This window comes from Necator americanus, chromosome IV (genome assembly GCF_031761385.1).
Source record: "Necator americanus strain Aroian chromosome IV, whole genome shotgun sequence".
In the NCBI taxonomy this organism is placed as follows: domain Eukaryota; kingdom Metazoa; phylum Nematoda; class Chromadorea; order Rhabditida; family Ancylostomatidae; genus Necator; species Necator americanus.
The window spans coordinates 30297375-30322150 of NC_087374.1; the positions used below are offsets into that span (position 1 = coordinate 30297375).

General features: G+C 40.3%; 1 protein-coding gene across 3 annotated transcripts; it reads left to right on the forward strand.

Annotated features, from left to right (window-relative positions):
• Window positions 1–682: 682 nt before the first annotated feature.
• Window positions 683–24290, forward strand: RB195_003239 (uncharacterized protein; the record flags this gene model as incomplete). 3 transcript variants are annotated; one of them, XM_064200813.1, is made up of 38 exons in its annotated part: window positions 683–758; window positions 850–977; window positions 1056–1127; window positions 1275–1348; window positions 2054–2119; window positions 4255–4426; window positions 4524–4601; window positions 4702–4818; window positions 5780–5848; window positions 5914–5994; window positions 7461–7556; window positions 7607–7726; window positions 9279–9403; window positions 9459–9512; window positions 11493–11583; window positions 13246–13359; window positions 14796–14930; window positions 14990–15035; window positions 15094–15147; window positions 15200–15274; window positions 16802–16978; window positions 17105–17140; window positions 17200–17256; window positions 17329–17385; window positions 18168–18230; window positions 18287–18325; window positions 18375–18434; window positions 18503–18559; window positions 19291–19365; window positions 19420–19458; window positions 19513–19572; window positions 19629–19685; window positions 20078–20191; window positions 20255–20326; window positions 21454–21518; window positions 22286–22378; window positions 22439–22563; window positions 24215–24290. In XM_064200813.1, the coding sequence occupies 38 exons, from the start codon at window positions 683–685 to the stop codon at window positions 24288–24290; spliced, it is 3165 nt and encodes a 1054-aa protein (XP_064056693.1). The 3 variants fall into 3 exon arrangements, with proteins under 3 accessions (XP_064056693.1, XP_013294486.1, XP_064056694.1); XM_064200812.1 differs by lacking the exons at window positions 683–758; window positions 850–977; window positions 1056–1127; ... (2 more) ...; window positions 13246–13359; window positions 16802–16978 and having other exon boundaries at window positions 4319–4426; XM_013439032.2 differs by lacking the exons at window positions 4255–4426; window positions 4524–4601; window positions 4702–4818; ... (28 more) ...; window positions 22439–22563; window positions 24215–24290 and having other exon boundaries at window positions 2054–2123.
• Window positions 24291–24776: the final 486 nt, after the last annotated feature.

Sequence of the window (24776 nt, forward strand, 5' to 3'; positions counted from 1 at the left end):
TAGTGCGCCAAAACGCCTGAAGCCGTATCTCCCGGGCCGTTTTTTTACGGCAATTAGTAAGAAATGGACGGAATCACCCCCTCTCCATAGTCTCCCATCCCGAATACTCCACCTGAAATCCGTACCACCTCAGATTCGTGGAGTGATACCTTTAACACGGTAATCGTGATCTACACCTCCAACCCTATCCTTTCATCCAAGAGATTCCAACATTATCAATTTCTCGATAAGCTGCCTTTAACACAGGATAGTGACTCTTCCCAAGAGTTGTATTCCCACAACAACGAGCGATTGTTGTTGCGAGCATATACATCGGTTGCACCCAATTTGTTTGGGCTCCTCTTGTCTGCCTCATTTGGTAATTTTCAAAGTATTGTTTTGTATATGTTGGCTGGATAACGTTACTTTCACTAAAGTATATGCAAGTGGAGGAAAGGAGTATTTTGGTAGGTTATGGCAAATACGAACATCCCTTGATCCATTTCCTTCTGTTCTGAGTATTGCCAGGACTCTTTAATTTGTACAATTCCAAGGAAGTTACAAGCTTATAGAATATGTTGTTTAACAGTACATTCCTTTAATTTTCCAATTTAGTTCCCACTAACACATACTTTGCGTGACATTCCGTGGCTTTCATCTCTATGAAAGGCTCCCATAATTTAGATGTGATTTGTTTCAGGAAATGACTTCAGTCGGTGTACCAATCAAGATCTTGCACGAAGCAGAAGGACATGTGGTGACCCTTGAAACAGTAACTGGTGCGCTACCTTCCTCCTTATGCTTCTTAGCTACTCTTCCTTTCGGATTTTTTTCCTAAATTGAGAAGAGAAGTTCTTTTTCTGTTTCAAGGCGAAGTATACCGTGGTAAATTGCTTGAGGCAGAGGATAACATGAACTGTCAAATGGCTGAAGTGTGTGTTACTTTCCGAGATGGGCGAACACATCAGCTGGATAATGTTTTTGTTAGAGGAAATAAGGTAAAACACTTTGATATGTCTATAACTGCATTTGCTTGGTTTGAAGTGTAAAACTCCAGTGAACGGAATTCGTTACAGATTCGGTTCATGATCCTACCAGATATGCTTAAAAACGCTCCTATGTTCAAGAATATTGGTCGTGCACAAAAGGTAAATTTCCTCCATTTTTTCTCCTTTGAAAATGTGAAGAAGAATGGCTTGGGTTCGCCATATTATAAGCAGTAGTTCAGATCCAATGCAAACTGCGTTTGTTCAAGAGTAACATATTGTTTTGTTGATTTCTGAAATTGATTATAGGGAGCCATTGGTATGGGTATGGGAGGAGATCCCAGAGGAGGTCGCGGTGGTCGAGGAACGTCGTTCCGAGCGAGGTAAGCACTTTGTCCCTTGGTTGTCGCTTTCCGCTATTGCAAACAATATTAAATATTCAAGGTACAGTATGTTTTCACTTATAAAAACCAGCTAAGTACTAATCTGTTATCGTTATTCCTAACTTGACGAGCTGCGGTATTCGACTACTTCAAATTTCCCTGAGAAATCCGAAACAGAACTTGAAAAAAAAAACTTGACTTTTGTCTGAATATTTAAAGAATCACTAAATCTAACCGCAGCATAGATGACATCCGGGAGTGAAACGTTGCCAGTCAGAGGATCTCTCCGTAGATGGGATTCATGTCTAATTTTTGCTATTCCGTAAGGGGATTATCTCGACTGGATTTAGTTGGGTAGGCACGCATAAATAGGTGAATTTTTGTTTCTTGAAGGTGCAAGTAAGATGCAAGTAGAAATTTCAAGTTTCTGAAGAAGAAATTACCACCAAAGAATAGGATGCTGAAGAAAGAGATCGCCCTCCCCTACGAGTCCCTCTTATGAGGGAATCTCTTAGCTATGACCTGTGCAATATTTCAGTCATGTTATATGAAATACTCAACTTCAGACCAGTGAATAGTGAGCTCATTTCTTCATCTGAAAACCTGTTTCTGTTACTTACTATTTGTCGTCTTATTGCTCACGTGTGAGATTGTGTGATGATTTTTCTTCTCATACTCTGCGTCTTTTGACAAACTATATTCCAGAGGTGCAGCAATGGCCCGTGGTGGAGTACGCGGAGCAGTCCGTGGAGGTCCTGGCGGCTTCCGAGGGTAACGAAATCGCCAGTGCCAGTATCAATTTGGGTTATTTCCTTCCGTTGATTTGTCGATTACGTCGTTATTGAAGTTGTTTTTCGGCGATCTCTGAGCTATCGTTGTTGTATTTTTTGTGTACTGTTGTTAATACGTTGCGGAGGAAGTAAATATTTTCTTATATTGTCATTCCATTCAAATAAATACGTGGATTATTTACTGAAGTTCGCATATTAAAATCTACATTTGCAGTTGACAGAGACGAGATGTTATTCTGAGCACCAATTTCAACCGTCAGCATGGGAAATGAAGAGGTTTTTAGGAGTGGGAAAGGAGAGAACAAGCATGCTAGAGGTTTCAAATCGTGATCAATGTTCTAATTGTTAAATCTTATTTTTGGCATGAATTAGTTGCAAGACAACTCTCTTTTTGCATCATGATACTGCGCCGTCTCAGAGTGCATTGATGGTTCTTGCCCATTTGACCAAAAACTATACTCTCAACTCTACATTGCTACTACAACATTGAAAATTTTCCGTTTACCTCGGCAACCTTGTTGTTCCACTACCATCGTATTCGCCTGATTCAGCTCCACGTGATTTCTGGCTACTCAACTAAAAAATCACTCTGGGAACACTGTTTCGAGTTCATAAAAGAGATTCAACATGAATCGCTGTATGAACTGAAGGCCATTTCGGAAATCGAGTTTGACAACTGTTTCAAGAACTGTTTGGAAGAAACGTGTATAAGACATAAGTGTATTTTGTCGGAAAGGGGTTACTCTAAAGGGAAACGAAATATATTTGTAAGATTAAGTAAAGGCTGTAAAATTTATTTTAAAAAAAGAAGTAGCACTTCAATTTGATCGCTGTAGTGTGTCAGTCATAAGCTATGCATCTTTAGTGCTATCCACGGTGCACGTTAGCTCTTACATATAGTCGGGTCAAAACGACATGAATCACAACGACATGAGTGTAGTTGCGGTGCATTTGCGTAGGCGCTCGATGAGGCGCGGTGGAGGCAGCAATTGAAACCGAGGTAAGACCATCGCAAATCGCAGCGATGGGTGGAGCCAGCAAGGATTTCGCCACGCTGCTAGCCGCCACACTCCATCGAAGCGCCTCGAGAGAAGCCGAGTACGCAATTGCGTACGTGCTTCATGTCATTTCAACCCTACTATAGGTGAGTAGTCGTACATGGGGTCTTACATGGACAAGTATGTAACAAGCCGGATTCAGATGAGATCAGAAAATGTTATAAGTAGGTTTTGCATGCAATTTATAGTTTTGCAGATGTTGCTGGAGCTGCTCCTTTCACTCCATAAGAAAGAAAACTTCTCCACAAAGAAACATGCACATATCCTTAGCGTTGGTTAAGTAGTAGCTAGCGGGTAACACGACCTGTAAGACCCTTATCTTCATCAATGGTATGGCCATACTATTCTACTTTAACACAATAAGAGAAGAAAAAAAGTAGAATTTTAGTTTCATACAGTTTAGGATAAAGGGTAACTCACACTTATCAGTTGGAGACGGGCAGTGTAGCGCATTCGGTAAGAAGTTGCGCCGTGTCTGCACGAATGGTCGGACATTCGAATTCGCCCTATTGCAAACTAAACCAAGCCTTTCATCCTTCTGCTGTCAATAAATTGGTACCAGGCTTGCCTGAGAGGATGAAAAACAGTGGTCTGATACATCGGCTAGTCCCCGTAAGTCATTGTACAGGCTAGCATGCTAGGGATAGTTTGTAAATCTCAAACGATTCTGAATTGAAGTGAATGCGGTGGCACATTCCAAGGAAATTGATTGACGCCAGACACTGCACTTTTTTTTTATAAGGAATGGCCAATGAACTCTCAACATAATTTATAGTCGAATCAAAACGACATGAAGCACGGTGCGGTTGCGTAAGCGGTTGCGCTCGAAGCGATGCGGTGGAGCGCAGCGGTTAGGATCGAGTGAGGACCCCTGCGGTCACCCTTCATTGCTGTAGTTCGCGACCCCGATTGCAACCGCCATCTCCACCGCACTGCTTCGTGCGCACTGTACTTCATGTATAGTTTTGACCCTACTATAGGTCATGTTGATTTTCTTGCAGACCGTTAAGGAACGTATAGATGTTATCCATACTCCATTGTAAATCGTTCACAAAAGGAATAGGATCGGAGATTTTGAAACGAGATTAGTTATTGCTGTTGCTGATGAATACCATACGGTAATGTCAGCGTTCAACATCAAACGACATCAATTCTTGACTTATCAAGCGGCCGCACTCTACGCCATCGTTTTTATTTTTGTGTTCGTCAAACTCGGCAGTGTTGAGGCGGTCGGGTTTGCTTTCGTTAACCTTTCTTGTACATCTTTGAGATTATTGAAGCTGATCAATTTCTGAAAATGCTATGCCCCTGAGAGCCTTGATTTAGGAGCTTGAAGAGAATTCTGCGTACGATCTGGCAACTCACTGCTACCACAAGTACTGGAAGTACTTCAACCTTGAGAATGTAGGTAATTCACATCCCGTTGGATTACTACGTCTTTGAAAGATTACAATTTTTGAACACATTTCTGCAACTTTACCCATTGTTTAAAGTTGTAATTTAGTTTCTCGATTTACTGCCGTTCATAGCAGAACGATGTGCACCATCACCTAGCGTTATGGACGTCTATCGTTTTGGTGACGAAGATGATTGGCGGTACAGTATGATTCCAAAGGCAGCTGTTAGTTCTTTGTGAAGCGGTTTATTGCTTATGACCATTTCGAAACCCCTCTTCAAAAATGAAACCAAAGAAAAGGTAACCGTTATTTGCATCGATTGACAATTCGTTGTTATCAACAATTCAATTTCGTCAAATCCGTGCATACCTTGAAGAATACGCACAGTTCAGACAAAAAATTTATTGTATAGTCGGGTCAAAACGACATGAAGCTCGGTGGTGCTCGGAGCAGTGTGGCGGAGCATAGCAGCTGGGATCGACAGGGACCCTTGCTAGCAACATTCATCGCTGCAGTTCACGATGGTCCCATTCTACCTTCTGCGAGGTGCACCGCGCCGCTGGCGCACCCGCTTACGCAACTGCACTACGTTTCATGCCGTTCTGATCTGACTAGAACAGTCGTTTTATTGCCTGTGTGCTTCCGGCGAATGTTACGTACGCTGTTGTTTGGCGACATGCTCGCATATCTCTAACCTCATGTGGAGGTTATCGAATTGCTGCGTTGCGATGTTCTGTACGTAGTTGCTATCGCAATTATGCACTGCATATCACAATAGACAGAGTAGAATCGGGTGAAAACGACTTGAAGCCTGGACAAGTTTCACAAATGGTTAAAGTAGTACTGCGTGGTATTTTCTGGAAATGGAGAAATCGCAATCAGATTGCAAGGATCTCGATCACACAAATACTTGGATATACTTGGATTTGCGTTTTTGTTCTCATAGAAGTGCAGCAAGGTCAAATTTTAAGTTGTATAGAACTTTTGATGAACATGCCCATTTTTTCTTCATTGAATTCACCTTCCATTCACTTCTCATCTACCTCTGCGTTTTGGTTATCTAACTCCATCCATACATGATCTCATTCTGGCTCATATATACTTAGAACATAATCATACATTGAAGAATTGATTGATGAACTCAAATGTACAACTAAATGCCTCATTAAAACTTGTTTTGTTTAGCCGCCACAAAAGAAATGCTATGCATTCGTATTCGTCGGCTTCTCACATGGACTTGCAGTTGAACTCCAGGTATAAATATGTATTCACGTATTTGGGCTCTTTTTGCTTGATTCCTCATTGTTTGACGGTTGTAGATTAAACGGAGCCTACTCTTTAATTGTGACATGATGGGCGTTCATCCAGCTGCCAGCGACACTGCACACGACTTCGCACTTGTGAGTCTTTCATAAACGACAAGAGTTCGAAAAACCTCATACGGAATTCTACTCTTTTGAAGTCGCCAACTATATCTCCTTCCATTACTCGCTGATCGATTACACGATTTTCGATATTTTGATGGCGCCAACCAACTATTCCGTGACCCTTTTCTTGTGTTTGATAGTTTTTAGTTCTTTCTTCTTCTTAGAATTGTACATGGTTACAAGTCTTTAATAGTCTTAATCATAGCAAAACTTTTTGACAGACGGAGGGACCCAATATCCTCCTCCATCGAGGAATTGAGCTGATCTTGGTCCGTCAGGATACTTAAATGCTTACTTAGATACTTAGATGGCCCGTCTTCACTGGACGTGCGGGCCCCAGCATCTCTTCCACTCGTTTCGTTCCCTCGCCATTGTCATCCAAGATGTTCTCAAGCTTCGTGAGTGACGTTGACGAGGTCCTTGAGCCGTATCCAGCTGAGCTCTCAGCTGGTCCATCCGTGCAGCGAACACGTCACCCCATCTCGTTGGCGGTCTCCCTCGGGGGCGTTTAGCGTCCCAAGGGACTTAGCGTTCTTTTAGTCCATCTATCGTCGATTCTTCTCATGATGTGACCGGCCCATCTATGTTCTGCTTTCGATACATATTCCGCTGGGTCGCGAAGACGGGACATTCCTCTTAAGTCGGAGCTACGAAGACCGGCAAGGTGTTGTGTGCGCCGGTTAAACTTCAGGAGACATCTCTCAAGGGCTCTGTGGGTAGTAAGTAGACGTTTCTTTTCCTTCCTAGACGTGGCCGCAGTGTCTGCCCACGTCTCCGCTGCGTAACAGAGCGATGGAAGGACTGTCGAGTCGAACAGATGGGCACAAAGATCTTGGTCCGTCAGTTGGTCCGTAGCTTCCCTGACGGCTGGACCCGTCAGGATAACCAAGTATTTTCGGCGACGGCCATATTCTATTTAAATCTCAGGTCGTAAATTAAGAGTTGGTGGTCTTCGGTCTTGCTTGGATTAGAATTCGTCTACTCAAGCTCGTAAACCAATGCGTATGGTAGGGTCAAAACGCGGCTGCGGTCATAGCGGCGCGGTAGAGAAAGAGGTTGGAATCGAGGTGTTGACCATCGCGAAGTGCAGCGATGAGTGGGTTCTCCGTGGACCTCAGCCGCTACGCTCCACCATGCAGCACCGTCCTTGATGTCGTCTGTTCTGGTCCCGAGGGTTGCGTTTTCAGCATTGTTGCAGCAACAATGCTGAGAATGCAGCTCTGGAGACCTTAGACCACCTCATTTACATAACTATTTTCTCTTTTTTTGCCTCGGAATTTCAAGAGAATCGATGTCTTGGAGTTGGTTTGCGCGAAATTGATCCTTCAACACACTTTCTTTGCGTATTAGGTGTTTAATTTTACACTACTTCAGCTTCTCTGAAACTGGTAATCTTCTGTTTTTGGTTTTATTCATTATCACTGTCTGGTATTTTTTAGAATATCGGAGAATTTGAACAAGCACGAGTGCAGTCCTGGAATGGTATGAGCTCTAGGAGTCTCGCCACCATAGTGGCTAACAACGTGGATTATGCGGTATGGCTACCAATATGTCTACACTTTTGTCCCCATTGTTGTTTTTACAGCGAAACAGCCAACATATAATTGCCGAACATGTGTTTGTCACGGAAATCGACGATATTTATGAGCTTCTTCCACGAATGCTCGAAGAAGTTGGCTATTCAAGATATATCGTTTCTTGTCAGGTGAGTTTGCTACAATGCTACACATGAACATTGGAAAATTACGCTAGCGGACGTTTCTGACGGCGCCCGCTTCCAACTTGTCTTAAAATAGAAATTTAGAATCAATTTCTGCAACCTTAATTTCCCGTCTCTGAAATCATAGCGAACTGTCACAAAAAAAAAAACAATTGCGGCCCAATATAGCCTGAATATGTAGTTAGAAGTGTTTTCAGGGGTCAAACTTCCATATTTTATCAAAACATCGAGAAATTGTCAGATGCAACCGTATAGTATTGTTTCATTCATTGTCTTTCCTCGCTTATGCAACTTTGAATGAATTTTGTTCTGTAAAATTGTGTTTTGGCTCGAACCTCTGTCGCAGGAAAAGAGCTTATCGAAATAGCCAGTAAAGTCGCGATTAGGCAGAACCATATCTAACCTTTGTGGTTCTTTGTATGCAGCGAGTGAGCTTTGCTAATAGAATAGCGCAGCCGAAACTTTGAAGATCTCATTGTTTCACCGACTTTTCACGTGAATCTTCGCAACACAGCTCAGATTTAAGAAGTCGAACCAGTGCTCTCAGAACATGTAATCTATTCTTGAAAAATGAAAGAGAGGGATAGAGAGAGAGGCAAAGGGAAGAAGAAAAGAGGAGGAAAAAAGGCGAGAGAAATAAAAGCTACGGAGGATATTTTGATAGTTTCAAGAGCGGCCTCACCTCGACTTCGACCTAGAATGCTGCTTGACCTCTAGATGGATTTTCTTGCTCTCTCTCTCTCTTAGCTATCTTCAACAACTTTCCTGTAAACAGCAAACAAGAAGATGAAACATTCGGCTATATTTAATGCTACCATTTCAACATCATACTCATTAATTTGCATAAAAGAAGTACCATGCGTATCAAAGAGTTCTATCAAGATTTTTTTCCAATTGAAATTCATTTGCAGAGATTAACAAGGGTGCAGAATAGAAAAAAAAGTGAAAAAAGGGACGAAAAATGAGTGCTTTTAATGTTTGCGCTGCTCTAACGTACCAGCAGAATTTGTCTATCAACGGAAAGCAAAATCGAAAAGGGATGAATCAACAGTTTTATATAGTTGCATCCTCAGTTTTTTTTTTCAATTATTCATTGAAATATGGAAGATGGAGTTTCTGAACATTTTTCTAGTTATGACCTTAAAGCACCACCACACGAATATGGGGTCGTCCGTTTACACTGAAAGAAGGAGAGATGAACGGAATCACCTTCTCCCCACAATCTACGACCCCGTATAGGCGTATAACCCACCTGAAACCTGTACTACCCCCGATTCGTGGGGCGATGACTTTAAGCTATGTTAAGAGGCAATAATTGCCTTTTGCTGCATATTTTTTTCAAACATTTTGTTTCCTTCTTCAAACGCTAGTTTTTGCATAGATGAGAGAGAGATGCCCGAGGATATGAACTGTTTTGAATTCTCACATTAAAACAAGTAACGAGTGCGCCACAGTCCGTAGCCTTGCTCACTGTCACTTTTTCCAGTATCGAATATGTGTACATATGTATTACTGAGCTACTATTTACATTGTTCAGCTTACGATCGACATTCCTCGCCCGGATGCTCGACAAATTCAGTTGTTTATTTCTTTCATTCAGCAGATTATCACTGAGGAACATTACACTATTTTGTCTGTCCTTGATATACGGAATGTTATGAGGTAAATTGTAAAAAAGCAAGATTGATTTTTGACCTTCATCGAACTCTGATTTCAGGATACATATGTTTAACCATCACCACAACGTTTGCATCAAGCGATATGGAAGCTGGTGATTGATTATGAGTTTTGCTAGCTAACGATTATTTTTTCATAGGATATTCTATCATATGTGTATAAACATCTTATGAGTCAATATATTGAGCGTTCAAATGATTCCAGTAGGTACAATAGTTTTCGTGAGTGTATATGATGTTCAGTCATTCTATTCGACACTTCGACATTCGCGCGAAAATGCAAAAAAAAAGGTTATGGAATGGGGAAAACGTGACGCAAGCATGTAGTCAGTACAAAACGTTGAGTCAGACACCAATCAACAGTTGTAGAGGGGTACGCACATAGCGTATGCGCTACTACAGCGTTATGTACTTGAAGAAAACTTCGGAATCATCAGTAAAGCACATCTTCGGGAAGTTTTTAGAGTTGGCACAACCACCAAAGCCACAATGATTGTAACTTTTTTCCTCGTAAATGTAAGCGGGCGCGCTCAAAGTGGCGCGGCTAGCGATTGCGATCGAGGCGGGGTCTTCGCCGGGTTTGATCGGAGTGCAGAGATGAATAAGAGACTCCCCACGATCATAGTCGCTAGCTCCACTTCTTCGAGGCAGAGTCAAGTGAGTGGAGATGTGGACAGTTTCGCAGTTGCTGAATGAAGCATAGCATGATAATCAGAACAAAATTAGGTGAATTCCATGTAAATGAAACATTTGAAAGTTGTGAGCCTGTTTTTGATATTAGCTTGGCTAGTTACGTCTTAACGCATGTATACCCTTTACAAGTTAGTTGATTGGTTTCTTAATCATCATCGTTTTAATCCTTTCATCGGAGTGCCCGAAATGACATGCGCGCGTCCCATGTTGCTCAGACCATTCGTCGCCAATTTGAGAAACGTTGGGAAACGTATCCCATTCACCTTATTCTCCAATTCACCAAATCATATTGCCACTTGCTGCGGGACTTTAAACATTCGTTGAAGCAAAAACTATTCAATTATTCCACTGACCTCAAATTCGCTGTTGAGTTGCCCGTTGCGTCTCAGCCCCCAGTTTCTGGGCGCAGAGAAGTGAACCCTCCAGGGAAGATGGAACCGTGATAGACTCTCATGATAAATCCATCAACGGATGACAGTCAATGTGTGATTGAGAAGCTAAGGAGTTGCAGTATGATTTGTGTATAAAAAGTGAGTAGCCAACCTAGTACCATGTACAGCTAGGGAGTATGATAACCATAATCTGAACATGGTAACGATAACCATCATATACAGGAACATGTTAATCACTACTGGAACCAGAAAGCTTGGAGACCGGTATCGGTCCGTAGATTTATGCGCAGACGCTAGAAATTATGGTCAGCATGATTGATGTACCATAAGAAATTTTCAAAGGAGTTGTACAAGAAGTGTATAAAATAGCGTGTACAAAAGTGCGTTCTCAAGTACCTCGTGGGAACAAGCGCTTTCCCTTCTCAGTAGGATTAGAGAGAATTGAGCGTTAGCACGGTTATTTTCACAATTTACATCTCAAATTCTATGATCAGGCTTCCACAGCATGTCAATTTCTTGATACGCTGCCTTGAAAGGAGGCACATCACGAAATTCGCAATGTTTTGATCTCTCTAGGAATAGATAAGGTTAGGGATGTAGATAAAGAGTAATGACATGATCAGTTCCTCATAACTGTCCTGAAAAGGGCGTGGGAAACAGGTTTGGTGATCGAATGTTCCTGCGAGGCATCTTATAACACGCCACATCTGCGAGCGCGGGCGCACTTGCTGCATCCGCCAGTGAGTGACAACCAATCAACTATTGACGCTGTTTCTCCCGCTCGTTGGAAGCTCGAAGATGTGGCACGTTATCAGGCGTCTCGTAGAAAAATTCTATCGGAAAGATATTTTTCATGCTGTTTTTCAGGAGAATTAGGGGGAAATAAAGTAGTCACACTCGCCATGTATATCCCTAAACCTTTTTTTTTTCGTAGAGAAATCCCGTCGTCAATTTCGTTATATGTTGCCACTGAAATTACGCTATTTCCAGGTTACGGTTTACTTTCGATCATGTGTCACAAGTCTCCGAAGCGGGCGAATTTTCCTGCAGGGTACATTCTGGTTATCAAAATCGAGCGCAAGTTAGTTGGTCCAAGATTTCCTTGGCTCAGTTTTTAGATGTGACAATAAAGGGCGAAGAAAAGAGCGGTTAGGATCGAGGTGGGGCCATAACGAACTGCAGCAATGAACAATGGTACCAAGAGTCCTCACTCGATCGCAACCGCTACGCTTCACTTCACCACTTCGAGCGCAACCGATTAAAGGCATCACCCCACGAATCTGAGGTGGTACGGATTTCAGGTTGAGCATTCTTATACGGAACAGTAGATTATGGAGAGGGGGTGATTCCGTCGATTTCTTCCTAATTACCGTAAAAAACGGTTTAGCGGCGTGGCACAGGGCTGGCGCACTTCAATCGAACTCGTTGTAGAAAATAGCGCGCCGGATCGCTGGAAGCCGTATCGTCCGGGCCGTTTTACGGCAATTAGGAAGAAATGGACGGAATCACCCTCCTCTCCATAATCTACGACTCCATATACGAGTACCTCACCTGAAATCCGTATCACCTCAGATTCATGGGGTGATGCCTTTAAGCAACTACTCCGCGCTTCATATCGTTTTGATTTTACTATAGTTCATGATGCATTTGTCATAAGGGGATGTTTGAATGTACTCATGGAGAAAAAAAGGATGTGGAGTGCTTTGCACGGAATCAGAGAGCTCCTAAACAGAAAACAAAACCTGTTTGTTTTCTGTTTAGTTCTGAGTCTGGACGCACTCCTCTTAGTGTACTTTCTACTCGAAGAGACGAATAAGAGGAGATGCACTGATCTTTCTTTCTTATAGAAGGCAAATCCGTTAAGGTACTTTTTCTTTGCTACAGAACCTAAACACCTTAAACAACATGAAAATCTTAGTTTAATAACTAATTCCATAACTATTATAACCGCCAAACGCGATGTTTTAAAATTCTTTGTTGAATGAATTCGAATTGCTTGCTAGAATTTTTCTTTGCGAGTGAGTTAAGAACATCTAAAACGAGAAAGTTGGAATTCCAGTGGAAAACTTCAAAAAAAAAAAAACGCATAAACACGTGTAGTGGAACTTATCTCGCTTCTGTATTTTAGATACATTTCTCAAAACTGATCACATCCCACAAATCTCGCCGATCATCCAGAAACCAAAACTGGTCTGATCACCAAGGAACTTTCGCAGCAGTTTCCAGGAATTGTTTAAGATTTCGCGCAGACATATGTGTATTCGATAATATCAACATTGTATACTGGTCAGCGTCAGAAAGATATCGTTGTCGACCTCGTTTTCTCAAGCCTTTCCTAAAACAGCAACACTTTCTACAGTTTGCTGATCCATTTCTTTTTTTCCCACGTCTTCAAACTATGAGTACATGGCGTATAGGCAGTGTTTGGTGCAATCAAAGGATCTATATCGCCCTCTTGATATGTTCCACGGCTACGTGGACGTTCTTGTCGCTGGGTCGTTCCAGTACATCGGTGAGTGCAGTTGCGAACTTTTTCGATTTAAGTCTAAAGTATCCTATTTGTGAAGGCTCCGCCCGCTTACTTCAATGAAAACAGAGAATGTCTTCTCGAAAAAACAAGTCACTTAGATCCACGACAGGTAAGGTGACATTTACTTGCTGGCTCAAGAAATTAGATAAAATTTACGGACATATGAGGTAGGAAGTAATGTATATATCGAATGAAAATAAAAATTTCTTACAGCTTTGGCTTAGTTTTCATGCGGTTGTGAACGAATGTACAACAAGGAAACATTTGGTTCTTCATCGATATCACAACAAGAAATTTGACATCGATCATGTCAAAACTGCTATCCATGTATGACCCGTAAGATTTTAAATTTGAGGGTTGTTAAAATTTATGATCAAAGCAAATGTCAACAATCCCATCTTATTTATAGTTTATTTTAGATGTTTATGTTCATACGAATCTTAGACCTTCTATAGTTCCAGATGTACAATAAATGTGCAAAAAAAGGGCGAACGTTCGTCTCTGCACATGTTCACATCAATATTTTGTCCACAACACAATCTCTTCCTCGTTTTTTTTTTGAGGCATCGCCCCACGAAGGTGAGGTGGTGCATTTCAGGTGGAGTATTCTTATAAGGGATCGTAGATTATGGATAGGGTGGTGATTCCATCCATTTCTCCCTAATTGCCGTAAAAAACCACCCGGAAGATGCGGCGCGCGCATAAGGCTGGCGCGCTCCAATCGAACTTGTTGTAGAAAGTAGCGCGCTGGAAGCCGAAGCCGTATCTTCCGAACCGTTTTTTATGGCAATTAGGAAGAACTGGACGGAATCACCCCCTCTCCATCTCCCCCATCTACTATCCCGTATACGAATACTCTAGCTGAAATCGGTACCACCTCAGATTCGTGGAGTGATGCAAAATTTAAATCTCTGCTTCCTTCCACAGCAATTCTTTCCCTGCAATACAAATAACTGTTCCCTTTTCCTTTTTTAGTCTTATTTTCTTCAGAGAACTCGCATGATTGTAGTCATTGCTGCTCTTGCTCTATTATTTCGTTTCTAGACGGTTCAATCGCATTAGGATTGAAGGCGCCCACAATGCTATGCCTGAAAAACTCGGAAATTTCCCGAAAGATGACTCTAAGATTAACTCAATGAAGAATGCAGTTGGCATCGTCGTCTACTGGTTTTTGAGAATACGGTATCCACTGGTCTCGTCCGCAGAATCGTATTCATTTTCTTTTCTCACTGCTCTGCTGAAACTGAGTGTTCATCACGGTTGTCCAAGCAAACGTATTGTCTGGGCAAAACAACATGGAGTACGGTACACTTGCGAAAGCGACAGCGCTCGAAGCAGCGCGGTGGAGCGTAGCGGTTGGAATCGGCGTGGGACCACCACCAATTGCAATGATGGATGGTGCTGCTAAAGGTCCCCTTGAATCCTAACCGCTACGTTTCATCTCCTGGGCTTCGAGAGCAGGCGGTTACGCAACTGCACCGTACTTCATGTCGTTTTGACCCTAATATATTATTATCAGCGTCATATAAAGGATAAAGGATAAAATGTCTGGCATTAATAAATCCGGTCGGGATGCGCCAGCAGCGGAACTTCCAAACGACTGCGCTACACCCGCCCCCACTGTCATATAAGGCTACCAAATATAATTTCGAATTTGTACTGTAAAGAGAACGGAATGAAGAAATTGGTCGTTAAAGTGGAGCAAATAATTTATTTGCATAATTACTTTATTATTCTAAATTGTTCTGACATGTCTCTTAAAGGCTGGAAACTGTACGATCGCATTCTATGGGTTGAGTGAATCGCTGTCGGCTGAGTTGTCGTTATGTCAAGAAGAACAAAACTGTCAGCTATATGGGATAGATTCCAATAAAAATCAAGAAATCGACTTTAAAAAGGTACTGCTTCAACACTTCATAGAATATTCTGATGAATTCTTTAGTCCTTTATCTTACAGATAGGCAAATTTTTTGAAGCTAAGTCGAATGATGTAGATATGGCAGGTAAATCTTCAGCTTTCTACACTTCTTCAATAATAACTTTCAAATAATGGTGTTGCAGATAAGACACACACGTCTGAAAGAAGAAAAAGAGAAGAAATTATTCTGAATGATGGTCAGTGAATGAGATGCAAAAACAAAAACACAATTATTAAAATGCATTTTAGAAAGGTCAGGATTCAGAAAGGTGCCAAACTCCATCGAAGAAGATGAAAAGTTCACAAAGAAGCACAATAAAGAAGGTCAGCCCGATCCACTATTGTGTAGTGTAACAATACTTCTTAGACCTTAGAGTATGTAGGTTAGAAAAATTCCCCTTATTTTTTTGCAACAGCTGAAAAAAGATTGAATTTGGGTCACTTTAAATTCTCTTCTCAACATTTCTGGACCTTTTCCTATGAATCTTGTTCAGATTCAGTTTTATTTTTGACGATCTCACCCCCGTTTTGTATCGGACCTCATCTCTCCTGTCATGCCGTATTTCCAAGGAAAGTCCTGATTCTGAAAAAAATTTCACTAATAGTACCAATAGTTTACATACCATTAATGCTGTTTTCTAATTACACGCCCACAACATTTATGTGTTTACGTACATATATCATACGCCAGATTAAAGGCATCACCCCACGAATCTGAGGTGGTGCAGATTTCAGGTGGAGTATTCCTATAAGGGATAGTAGATTATGGAGAGGAGGGTGATTCCGTTCATTTCCTGCTAATTGGCGTAAAAAATGGCCCGAAAGATGCGGCGCGTGCACAAGGCTGGCGCGCTCCAATCGAACTCATTGTGGGAAATAGCGCGCCGGATCGCTCGAAGCCGTTTTTTACGGCAATTAGGAAGAAAAAGACGGAATCACCGCCTCTAAATAATCTACTATCCCGTATACGAATACTCCACCTGAAATCGGTACCACCTCAGATTCGTGGAGGGATGCCTTGAAGCAACTACTCAGCGCTTCATATCGTTAAGAGTAAGAATAGCTTCTATATGAAGATTTTCTAACAAAATTAAACGCTGTTTGCCTGAATAGAGTACGAAAATGAGCTGTTTGTATTAAAACAATTGGATTTTCATAAATCCAGACCACGAAATGTAATGAAACCAAATAGTCACGATCTGTGAATAAATTCCAAATAATCTTAGGGTAAAGTGTAATTGGGGAGAAGGACACTCAACTGCGCTCTTATTTATGGAGGTGAAAAAAAAGTAAATAACGAAGTCCTTCGAGGCCTTCAAGGCTTAAATCTAAGCATTAGGATAGGGGGATCCTTGAAGATGCTATGATTGCCCCCCTCCCCAACTACATTTTGATCTTATTCCAACAGTCAGTTCTGTGATAGTTAGGAAATATTGTAACTGTGAAAAAACCTGAAGCTCGGTGTAGATGCGTAGGCGGTAAGCGCACGCGGTTGTACTGGTGGTTGCGAGCGACTCGGATTGCAGAAATGAGTGGAGCCAACGAGGACCCCTCCTCGACTAAAACCGCTAGCTTCACCGCGCCGCTTGAGCGCGCGCGGCGTTTATGGGGAGTTTCAGGGTCCTTTCGACCCGACTATATCAGGATATATCTAGAAAAAGAATTGAAAGATAAAGGGGTCAGAGAAGTCAAGAAATAACGAAAAAAAAGAAAGCTTTTATTATCTGGAAAAAGAGACAAATTTAAACCATAAGTTCTTCTGACACGAGTTTAAAAAAAGATGGAGAAAGAATGAAAAAAAATGAGTTCGGCTTTCGTCACGCTCAATCTCATCGAACTAATTTTTTCCAGAGAATTTGGACCGGATTAGGGATTCTAAGAAGAATCTCAAAACAATAACAGATTTGAGACGGCATAAAGAGGTGTCAGAGTTGAAGGCTAGTGTTGGTCTGGATGTCCCTCATTCACGGCAAAACGATAAGGAAGTCCATAGAGATGCTGCTCATCCTTCTGTTATTTCATTACAGAGCAAGTTTTTTTTTGCTTTATTGTTTTTCTCATTTTTTTCTCAATTTTTTTTCCGAACATATGTAAAATGGTAATGGATGGGGGGTTAAGACTATTCAAAAATTGGATCACTTCAACCATTTTCAGAACACAATGAGCCGCCACAAAATATGGACAAGAAAGGTGCGTGGTAGTTGTTGTTTTCTGTTGTGGAAAAATTAGGAAAAAGTGTTTCATTAAAGGAAAGCACATCAATAATGTAACCGTTATTTGGGATGATCAGTCTGATGAGCAAAATGGTAAGTGTAGAACGATCTACGAAGTTGTGTAAGGTGCTGAACGAATATTGTAAAGATATTCGTATTGTTAAGGAAAGAAAAAAGATCGGAAACTAGCAAAAGAAGTCGGGGAGACAAAAGAAGTAGAACGTAAGTTCCTCAATGTTATTATGATTAAACAGCGAACTTACAGCTAATGATAAAAACACCATGAAACGTAGCACAAATGTTAGAGACACGTTATGTTATCTGGATTTTTGCGGATTTTGTCAATTTATCGTATTACTCAATACGGTTGAAGCTCATAAATCCATCGATCTACGACTGGATAAGAAGAAAGTGTCGTGTTCCCTCAAAACGACGCTGCAAAAGTTCCTAAAATATTAACTTTTTCTAATCTAGAAAGCTTTCTGGCTACTATAACATTGAGAATCAAAGAATTTCAAATTCGTCCCTACAGTTGGTCCTTATTCTCTCCTGGTGGTGGAAAGCCGTTTAAGGATAGCAAAGTTGATGAGCCCTTGCACTTGAGGTCCGCCCATCCGTCGCCCAGAGTCTCTGACGGATTCCTCCGTTCGAGGTTAGGTTGGTCACCCAAACCCTGGCGTCCGTTCATCTACCGTAGCGTTCTGAGTTTGAGAAAAGGATCTCGCGTGAGGACTTCTCACCTTCTGTAACAGGAGAATGACCTGCCAACCCACCACTCCTCATACTTTGAAGGGAAAGTCTTGCTGTGTAACCTTTAGGCGAAATTCTAGTGAGCTCTGTTCCATCTTGTTCTTTTTTGTTTTATGGCACACCTGCAGGTGTTTTCAATAAATAAATAAATAAGTAAATAAATAAATGTACCGTATGTGTTTTGAATAAAGCAAAAATTTTATGTGAATACTTCCAACTTTACAAAAGATTTAATATTAAAAAGCTGTGCATAGAATCGTCAAATGTGGAGGACAAAGTTGACAAAAGAGCCGACTATCTCAAGAAGTATAACGCAGGTAACAATGCAAAAATATGCTTTGTAAGAACTTGAAATTTAATTGCATATTTTTAGGTCCCAACAGCGCCGAAGAGAAAGCAGAAAAGAAAGAAGGTATAGCGAAACTTCTCCATTAATATCCTATTTCAACATTGTTCTTCAGATGCGAAGGATTCAGAACAAACTTTGGAAAAGAAACGAGAAAAAGGACCAGAAGAAAGAAGTGACAATTATTTTTATAGGTTCATTTTTGCCAATCAGTATAGAATAACTATCATTATTACTATTTAGAAGAAACAACAGTAACTGGTGATGAAAAATCGGAAGATCTCACAAATAATAACCCAGGTCAGCTGATATTGAGTAATGATTCGAAAGAAAGCCTGATACTTTCTTTCCGTTTCTATTTTTCTATTTTTGCCCTTCTACAAAAATACACCATACGGGGATTACCTCGCTATATTCATCAAAGGTTAGACACGTCTGTACTAAACTGAGATTTTGTCTATTCTAAAATTAAATGATCGAGAACGGAGAAGATTTTCTGAAATTTCCATGATAAAAATAATGATTTTACAACAAATGCTGCCAGTTTTTATCAGGAAAAAAAAGAGAAAAATTGTTTCATCCCTTTCACTTGTGACGAGATAACGAGAACTGAAGGAAAGTTGGAGTGTATTAAGATGAATAAAGTGTTCAAATTAACTGTTGCTCCCGCGATATGAGGAGGGAGTCGTGATACAAGAGCGAGAAATGTTCTATTGAATGATGCACATATAAGATTTTAGGAACAGTGCATCCAAAGAAGAAACAGTGTCAAAAATGCCCCGTTTCATCCATTTGATACTCCATATGGAAGATCTTAAAGAAAGGAAAATCTACAACACCAAAAACTCAGGATTAGGCTGTATTGTATACTGAGGAATTCTCCTTCGAGAGAAAATCTGGAATTTCTGAAGTAGTTTTTATTCGTATGTGTACTTTTCAACATCGAAAAAACCGCTTGTGATAACGAAAACGCTAATTCCTCAGTCCGGTACATAACTACCCCGATTGTCGTAAAAACTGTCAAATTGCAGGGAACCGTGCAGAATCAAAAAATGTAATGGGCAAAGTTGACAAAAGAGCCGACTACCTCATCAAATACAACAGGGGTATCCCAAAAATAACTCTGTAATAAAATTAAAACTAACTCGCCTCATTTTTAGGTCCCAGTAGTGATGAAATTATATTGGACAGGAAAAAAGGTAGGAAGATATCTTTGCGTCATCTAGTTCTGTCTATTTTACGTAACAATTCAGAATTAAAAAAGGCTGAACAATTACTGGAGCAAAAACGTGAACGAGCATCGAAAAAAATAGGTACTGTTGTTCCTGCTGTTTTCTGGGATGTAATCACCAATCAATCACCTATTTAGAAGAAACTATGGAAATGACTAGTACTCCAACAGAAGATTTCGCCACCAAAAAGCCAGGTTGGTTTGCCTGAATTGTTGGGAATTTATATCGCTGGGAAATGAAGAAAGTCTGGAAGATATGTGGAAAACACTTTAACTTTGAGACTCTGAGAGCACTACCGTTGGAATCTATCCAAAACTCTAGCCGAATAGCCTAAGCTGTTTGATATTGGTGAATAATTTCTCAACATAAACAATTTTAGGCAGTATATATGCGACACTGTTTTCGGTTATCTTGGATTTTATAGTCTATAAGACACATGAACGAAAAAGTTTTGAGCAAAATTTCGTGGTCTTCTTGTTTTGTTAAAATAGATTCAGACCCGATCTATACATCCATACACGTCTCATAAAATCCATAGTTGGTGTTACGATGTTAAGAGCTCACCACAACGCTTTTTTTTGTGTAGGGAACTCCGTGCCCACTAAATCTCTCGACAAAGATCATCAAAAATCCGCAAACGGTTCGGACGCATTAGAGTCTACGACTATCTCGTTTGACAAGGAAACATTTGGAGTTAACAGTGAGTTGGCTATCAATTTGCTTGGAAGATGGTTTGCTGTAAATAAACGGATTTTTATTCCAGATGATGATGATAAAATGATTGAAGATGATCAAGATTACGTGATGCAAACGACATTATCTACAGATGTACACGGTGAAATTTTCTTTTTTACTCTTCAGTTTTTGAAAGTAGAGATGAGAGGAGATGGAAAAGATTGGAATTCGGAAATTTTGTTTCTCTAAAGTATTTACACTGAAAACATCAACTGAGGACTACCGTAGACTGTTCAACCGATAAGTTTGCATAACTCTTTCTAATCACAGATTTCAACTCTTAATAACATTAGTTTATTGCGGAGCGGTATCGTCGTCGCAAAATGACTCGGAAGTTTGGTGGGATTGCGTGAGCGGCTTCACTCGGAGTGCAGGGATAAGTGGAACTAGGGTTCCACCTCGGTCCCAGCCGCTCGCTCCGTGGGAGACCATCGCTGATTTAACTGGAACTACATCGATAGGGCTCGCTCGCTCTGCCGCCCTACTTCGAGCACACCCACTTACGCACCAACTATGCAACTGCTGCCAGCTACACCTGCAATACGCCATAAATTCGAAATTTGTTTTAACAGACATGTTGTTGAATGTTATCCTTCACCAAAATTTTACGTCGCATCATACTTTGATTTCCAATTTTTCACTCCCATTTTTAGGACCTACGAAATACTAGGTCTTACAGATACATAGGAAAGAAGCAAAAACTACTTGTTGCTACTTTCAGCCCATAGATATTGAGACTACGCTTTACTCGCAAACGTACACCTATTCAAACCTCTAAATAAAATGCGGCTCTCCAAACAACCAAATCTAGTCATCTACTGGAACATGCATCCAACAGGAGATGAAATTGACTGCCCGCTATAGCAACGGCGTTGTCTCTGATGGGAACATTCGAGAAATTTATTATTGATTTATAGTAAGGTCAAAACGACACGAAGCCCAGTGCAATTGCATATCCAGCTTCTCTTGAGGCGGTGTGGTGAAGCGTAGCGGTTCGCAGCGTGGAGAAATCCTTGCTGGCACCGCTGCAGTTTGCGACGGTCCCAAATCGGTCCCAACTGCTGCCTCCACCGCGCCGTTTCGAGCACGTACTCGTCTTTATGTTCGTTCTAGATAATTCCAATTTGGACAAGGTTGGCCTTCGCCAACATTTTCCCTCAGCAAGTAGTGAGATATCGATCATTTTGTATGCTTCCTTTTTTTTTGAACGGTAACCGATTGTTCCAGAGATACCGAAGGAAATCTTGAGCGTTGATCTGGAGACGTTCATTCTTAAGAACGTACGGAAACGGGTACGTTCGATTAATAGTTCAAGATTTTTCAGTTAGAGAGAATAGAATAGTACCTAGAAATTATTGTTGAGCCAATCATGAAAAACTTTGAGGAGAGCGGACAAACCCTTAGAATGATGAAACTGCGTTTCAAGCATAGTGAATAAAAAAGGCTTCGATAAAATAAATATAAGTTGAAAAGGAACTTTGATTTCTGAGAAGAAATGAAAGGGTTGTTTCCTGTTTCGAGAACGGTCCAAATCCATTTGGTCAACCTATTCATTTTCTTTTAATTAAAATACTATAGCATCGAAAAAGAATAGTAGAGGATAGTAGAGAGCAACAGGATGAAATTGGGAATCTTTGTTCATCTGAAACTAGCTGATGCCAGCAAAGATGCGGGAGTGCAGAAAGAGGAGTGCTGTGATTTCCATCTAACTCTATTTTTTTTTTTTGGATTTCTACAATTTTTCCAAACGTGCACTATCACGTAAAAAATTTTGAAATATTAAAAAATAAGTGAACCTATTCCTTTTCTTCCTGAACTCAACCAAAAGTTTTATCCAGAACGCAGCTATTTTTGATTGAACTGTCGTTGAATCTTTGTAATCTAAAAAAAAACTCTTGTCATACAATTGTTTCATATAATCATCTTCTTTCATTCATAGAGTGGGAATTTATGGACACGAAAGAACAAAAAAAAAACGGTAGTAATGTCTTAAGTTCTGCTCCTTACGTAAATGGGAAAATTAAAGCAATCACGTTTTGGTAAGTGATTTCTTTTGCAGCTGATTTACCAACTATCGATTAACGTCGCTAATGGATTCTACATTCTAGAAGAATTAGCCAAGAAAGTGCTGAAAAGTATTGATATCTGTCAGGTATCAAAAGAAAATTATGCTTGCTCCTTCCCTTTACATTTAGTCATAATCTCTTTTCAGATTAATATCATCTTATTGAGGCCGTCAAATAAAAATTTGGAACAGTTCGCCTTATTTCACAAACACATTATGGAAAATACTGGTTTGCTACCGTTAATTGCGGAAGAAAAGAATGAGAACATAAGGTGAGTGGTCAATCAAAAATTGTTCGCTAATAATCTAGCGAGTGGATTTTGAACTCTCAAAACTATAGCGCATGGTACGAAGTGGAAGAGAACTACTGGGTGCACTCGAAAAAAGTAATTTTTTCAACTTATTTTATCAGATATTTGCAATTTCATCATTTATTTCAACTTAGGAAAAGAATACCGAATAACAATATCTAAAAAAAAACAGTTCAATGTTCCTCCTTTCGCTTCAATCGATGCCTCTAAATGAACGACCACCAAATGTGTGTCGCAGACACATTGTTCTGACCCAGATCATGCCATATCCTCGTAAGTTCACGATGCAGACGATCTTTCTTTAATTTCCAACATTTTCTTAGAATAATCATAGACAGAGTATTCAAATGAGTTAAGATAAAGTTCATGCTCTTGGTCCATTGAAAAGGACTCGGAGGCATAAGCGTATGCAGAGGTGTTCAATCTTCACGAAAAAAAAAATCTATTTGCGTTTTGCTGAACATATTGCTGTCATCAAAGGCGGTCGTTGCTAATATTTCTTCAGGGCAAAACAGTATATAATAAGAAAGCCCATGAAGATAAAAGAAATTGAAGACAGGTGGGGCGCAGTCGGTAAGAGGTTCCGCTGTGCCAGCACGATCAATCAATGGTTCGAAACCGCCCTGGTGCCAACCAAGCCTTTCATCCCAGGAGTCGATAAATTAGTGCCGGAATTAGTACCAGGAGAATAAAAACACTGACTTGATGTATGAAAACACGAATTCGTAAATTTCGAACGATTCTGAGCTGAAATGAACGCGTTTTCGCATCCCAACTGATTAACGCCGAACACTTATAGAAAGATGCGAAATTTTTTCTGCCATCTCAACAGTGAAATATCGTTGTTAAGTAAAGTGCAGTATTTCTCAAGATTTAATTAGGCCCTGGACTAGAGGACACCATTGTCTACTCGATCATTTAATGAATTAATAAAGGTATGAGGCATCCCTTGCGCAAATGAAGGCAAGAGTAGTTGATTAGTTCTTTTTACGGACTTGAGATCAGGGCAACAAGTATTTTCTGCCTGAAAAGAAAGGGAAAGAGTAAGGAAAGGAAAAAGGGAAGTTGGAGAACCAGAGAAATATGGAATTGGTTTGAAGAAGCAGCAGTAAATTTGCTCAGATGTTCAGCAACCAAAAATAAAAGTAGTGAGAAATTCAGAGATTTGAATCAAAAGAAAGTATGCTAGATTCTTCTTCACTGTTTTACAGTTCTTTATGTTATCGTTATCAGAGCAATATGATTATTACAATTAAGAAATTAAAATAAAATTAGAAAAATTAGAAGAAGACTTTGATAATAGGTAGCGCCGCATCTTTAACCGGATCCTTCGGCTTCCACTACATGGTTTCGTACAGAAAAATTGGTCAAAATTAATTTATAGTCGAATGAAATCAGCAGAGATGTACATAGTTCTAAGATTTCTGGAACAAAGGAAGACCTTCACTTTTTGCCTTCCTGACGCTTTGAAATCTTTGATTCTTTCCTACAATCCAAGATCAGATAAGCACATAAGAGCGCTCAACATACATAAACGTTTCACCTTTGAATTTCTTCACATGTGCCATATTTAATCATATTTTACACCGCGTAATAAGAGACTTTTTTTCAGGATTTACCTCCTCAACACTTCTTCGTGGAAATGCCTCGAGCTGTACTCTTACAATGGTGTTAAGCCTAAAAGTTGAATGTTACAATATTCTGGCCATAGATTCAAAAGATTTCTCAACAATAAAGATTAACTATTTTAATTGTGCTTCTGTAAATCAACTCAATGGGAAATTTTATCTTTTTATAGTATGCACCCGCACAATATACTCATGGTATGAGTATATTGTATACTATGATGGGTACAAAACACAACTATCTGCCGAGCCCGGATAGCAAGCAATTTAGACTTGCTTGTTCCTAAACAACAAAAAAAAATCGAGCCAAAATGTCAATTTAGGGCAAATTCCGACAAATACATGGAAGATATCCAACATTATATGGGAATTTCATCTCCGCTTTTTAGGAAAATAAATTCTGTGTGCGCGGAAATTGTAACACATCCAGAGAAATAAACATACACGTAAAGAAACAAAGCGCTGACTTCCCTTGAAACCTTTTTTTTTTTGCAAATATACACACGTACATCACCTCAAACATTACTAATCAATTGTGATCTGACTGGA